The sequence below is a fragment of the Tupaia chinensis genome, unplaced genomic scaffold, assembly GCF_000334495.1.
Source record: "Tupaia chinensis unplaced genomic scaffold, TupChi_1.0 Scaffold000558_1, whole genome shotgun sequence".
NCBI classification, from domain to species: domain Eukaryota; kingdom Metazoa; phylum Chordata; class Mammalia; order Scandentia; family Tupaiidae; genus Tupaia; species Tupaia belangeri.
The window spans coordinates 1821976-1822388 of NW_006160070.1; the positions used below are offsets into that span (position 1 = coordinate 1821976).

Here is a 413-nt window from a genome sequence, read left to right on the forward strand (position 1 = left end):
CGGTGGGGCCCCGAGCGGCGGCGGTCCCAGTGGGGGCCGTCAAACTCGGGTCGACATGGGCAGTGGCCGTCCTCGTCACAGCCTCCAGGCAGAGTTCCTGCAGGACTGCAGCCACACACTGCGGGGCCAAGGGTGTCACAGGGACCCCGAGCCTCCCCTCCCACCTGTGCCCACTCAGGAGGCGGCACTCACGCTGGCAGAGGGGGAAGCGGAAGTAGCCAGGGCTGCAGCGGTCACACGTGGCCCCCTCGAAGCCCACCCGGCACCTGCACTGGCCAGAGTCGTGGTCGCAGTGGCCGTCGGCCACCCCAGGGCTGGAGCACTGGCAGGCTGCAGGGAAGGGTGCCCACGTGCCGGTCAGAGAGGGTCAGGGGCAGGTGCGGCCCAGGGGGCTGGGGGTTGAACTCACGTTG

General features: G+C 70.9%; 1 protein-coding gene across 1 annotated transcript in view; it reads right to left on the reverse strand.

Moving 5' to 3' along the window:
- The window catches only part of LAMA5 (laminin subunit alpha 5), a gene marked incomplete in the record, with an annotated part of 67947 nt that overhangs the window by 32845 nt on the left and 34689 nt on the right, over positions 1-413 (reverse strand). Inside the window, 2 exon segments of the mRNA XM_014591307.1 lie at positions 30-118; positions 193-330. Coding sequence (XP_014446793.1) covers positions 30-118; positions 193-330 — 227 coding nt within the window.